The 3078-nt window shown below is 48.1% G+C and overlaps 1 protein-coding gene across 1 annotated transcript in view; it reads left to right on the top strand.

Moving 5' to 3' along the window:
* CD99 (CD99 molecule (Xg blood group)) overlaps positions 1-3078 on the top strand; it is a 51937-nt gene that overhangs the window by 38753 nt on the left and 10106 nt on the right. The window contains exon 7 of the mRNA XM_032267803.1: positions 2020-2067. Within this exon, the coding sequence (XP_032123694.1) occupies positions 2020-2067 (48 nt within the window). The remainder of the gene's footprint in view (positions 1-2019; positions 2068-3078) is intronic.

Below are 3078 nucleotides of genomic sequence, written 5' to 3'. Positions count from 1 at the left end.
GTGTGTGTGTGTGTGTGTGTGTGTGTGTGTGTGTGTGTGTGTGTGTGACAGAGAGAGAGAGGAGGAGAGAGAGAGAGAGAGAGAGAAATGGGGTCTCTGTTATCCAGGCTAGACTACAGTGTTGTGATCATGTTGAATTTAATAGTGTACCACAGCCTCAAACTCCTGGGCTAAGGAGATCCCCCTGCCTCAGCCTTTCAATTAGCTGGAGCTACAGGCACACAGCACCGTGATCAGTTAGTTTTTTATTTTTTGTGGAGATGGGGTCTCAGTATGTTGCCCAGGCTGCTCTGAAACTCCTGGCCTCCAGTGATCCTTCCACGTCAGCCTCCCAAAGTGCTGAGATTACAGGCATGAGCCACCTCCCCCAGCCTATATATTAATGTAAATGAAATAAATTTTAACTAAAGTTCCAAGGTTTTTGTTTATACTGCATTATAACATGACCTTTTGCTTACTGATATTCTATGAACGTTTTTTCATGTCATTTCGTCATTTTTGTTGCATGACTTTTACTGATGATCATGCAGTATTTCCTACTACATATATAATTATATACTTTATTTAACTAATACCTAATTCTGAAAATGTCATGTTTCTTCTGGCAGTTTAGAATTTTGAACGAACAAGGCAAACCTAAGTCAACTCCATGCACTATTTTTATTCCTTTGAGGAAATTTGTAGCATTCAAATTGTTTAGATCACTGTGTATAAGTACTATGTTTTTTTGAGACAGAGTCCCATTGTGTCGCCAGGCTCCAGGCTGGAGTGCAGTGGTGTGATCTCGGCTCACTGCAACTTCCATCTCCCGGGTTCAAGCAGTTCTCCTGCCTCAGTTTCCAGAGTAGCTGGGACTACAGGCACGCGCCACCACACCCAGCTAATTTTTGTGTTTTAGGAGAGACGGGGTTTCCCCATGTTGGCCAGGATGGTCTTGATCTCTTGCCCTTGTGATCTGCCCACCTCAGCCTCCCAAAGTGCCGAGATTACAGGCGTGAGCCGTCCCGCCCCGCCGTGTATGAGTATTTTTATAGCTTTTGACCTGGTTGTTAGTTTGCTGCAGAATTTTACGAATTTATTCTGATGCCAGGGGTCTGTGCAAATGTGCCTGTCTTCACGCCGCCTCCAATATTAGGTATTACCTAGGGAAGCTTTGCAAACACTGTGGAGTGCGATGGCAGCTTTGTCCCTGTTCCATGACTTTACTTCTAAAATTAAAAAAAAAAAAAAATGCGTCAGTTGGCTGTGGATACTTCATTTGTGTATTGTATGCTTTGCCTTTTATTCTTATATTCTGGTATGACATTATTGATGTATAAGCCTTCTTCATTTATTTTTTATTTATTTATTTTTTTTTATTGAGACGGAGTTTCACTCTTGTTACCCAGGCTGGAGTGCAATGGCGCGATCTCGGCTCACCGCAACCTCCGCCTCCTGGGTTCAGGCAATTCTCCTGCCTCAGCCTCCTGAGTAGCTGGGATTACAGGCACGCACCACCATGCCCAGCTAATTTTTTGTATTTTTAGTAGAGACGGGGTTTCACCATGTTGACCAGGATGGTCTCGATCTCTTGACCTCGTGATCCACCCGCCTCAGCCTCCCAAAGTGCTGGGATGACAGGCTTGAGCCACCGCGCCCGGCGCCTTCTTCATTTATTTACGGATGTTAAATATTGCAGCATGCAATGTTATGCTCATGTTTTTCCACTTTATTTATGTTTTGTTTTGTTTTGAGACTGAGCTTCGCTCTTGTTGCCCAGGCCAGAGTGCAATGGCATAATCTCGGCTCACTGAAACCTCCATCTCTCGGGTTGAAGTGATTCTCCTGCCTCAGCCTCTCGAGTAGCCGGGATTACATGTGCCTGTCACCACACCCGGCTAATTTTTGTATTCTTAGTAGAGACAGGGTTTCACCGTGTTGCTGAACAGCTGGTTTTTATGAGTTTTTCCTTTATTCTGAGACGCGAAGAGCTGTGGAGGAGTTCTGGGTTGACAGATGATTCTTTATTTTCCTTCCTAGGAGGCTTTTCAGATGCTGATCTGGCAGATGGTGTTCCTGGTGGAGAAGGTAGAGTTACCCTGTTTCCTGTGTCTTTCCTCTCTCCATCCCATGATGCCCACCTTCTCTACAGAATCACTGCAGGGTCTACACTCTCAGCCCTCCATGAACTCACAGTGAAATGTTTGGCCATCTCTCTGGGAACTCTGCCCGTTCGCTGAGGCTTCAAGGCTGTGGGAAGTAAAGGCTGCCCTGCAGAGGTTCGGTCCCTGGAAGAAGAGCTCAGGGCTCTGGCAGCTGCCCCACTTTCCTGAGGGACAGGGCCAGTTGAATGGACCCTTCTCGCCACCTCCTCACCCCTCCGTTCACCTGTGTTCTTGCAAGTAGCTAGTGTGCTTTCAGCTTTATTAGGTTGTTTTCTGTAATTTAAGGAATATGAACACGAAAGCCCTGAGAATAAAGTCATAGTACCTGGGAATGCGGGTTCTCAGTGGACCCTAGTGTGACGGGCGGCACCCCAGCTCTGCAGCTGAGTCATGTGAACCCCCACAGAGTGTGACAGGCGGCACCCCAGCTCTGCAGCCGAGTCATGTGAACCCCCACAGAGTGTGACAGGCGGCACCCCAGCTCTGCAGCCGAGTCATGTGAACCCACAGAGTGTGACGGGCGGCACCCCAGCTCTGCAGCCGAGTCATGTGAACCCCCACAGAGTGTGACAAGCAGGACCCTAGCTCTGTAGCTGAGTAACATGCACCCATAGAGTGTGACAGGCAGGATCCACGCTCTGTGGCTGTGTAACACGCACTCCCACAGAATAACAGGCAGGACCCCAGCTCTGTAGCTGAGTAACACGCATGCATAGAGTGTAACAGGCAGCAGCCCAGCTCTGTAGCTGTGAAACACACACTCCCATAGAGTGTAATAGGCAGGACCCCCACTCTGTAGCTGGGTAACATGCACCCCCATAGAGTGTAACAGGTGGACCCCCACTCTGTAGCTGGGTAACATGCACCCCCATAGAGTGTAATAGGCAGGACCCCCACTCTGTAGCTGGGTAACATGCACCCCCATAGAGTGTAA

The sequence above is a fragment of the Sapajus apella genome, unplaced genomic scaffold (genome assembly GCF_009761245.1).
Source record: "Sapajus apella isolate SASKATOON/1434 unplaced genomic scaffold, GSC_monkey_1.0 scaffold172, whole genome shotgun sequence".
In the NCBI taxonomy this organism is placed as follows: domain Eukaryota; kingdom Metazoa; phylum Chordata; class Mammalia; order Primates; family Cebidae; genus Sapajus; species Sapajus apella.
Note: the sequence above shows the minus strand (reverse complement) of the source record. Positions and strands in the feature narration are given on the sequence as shown.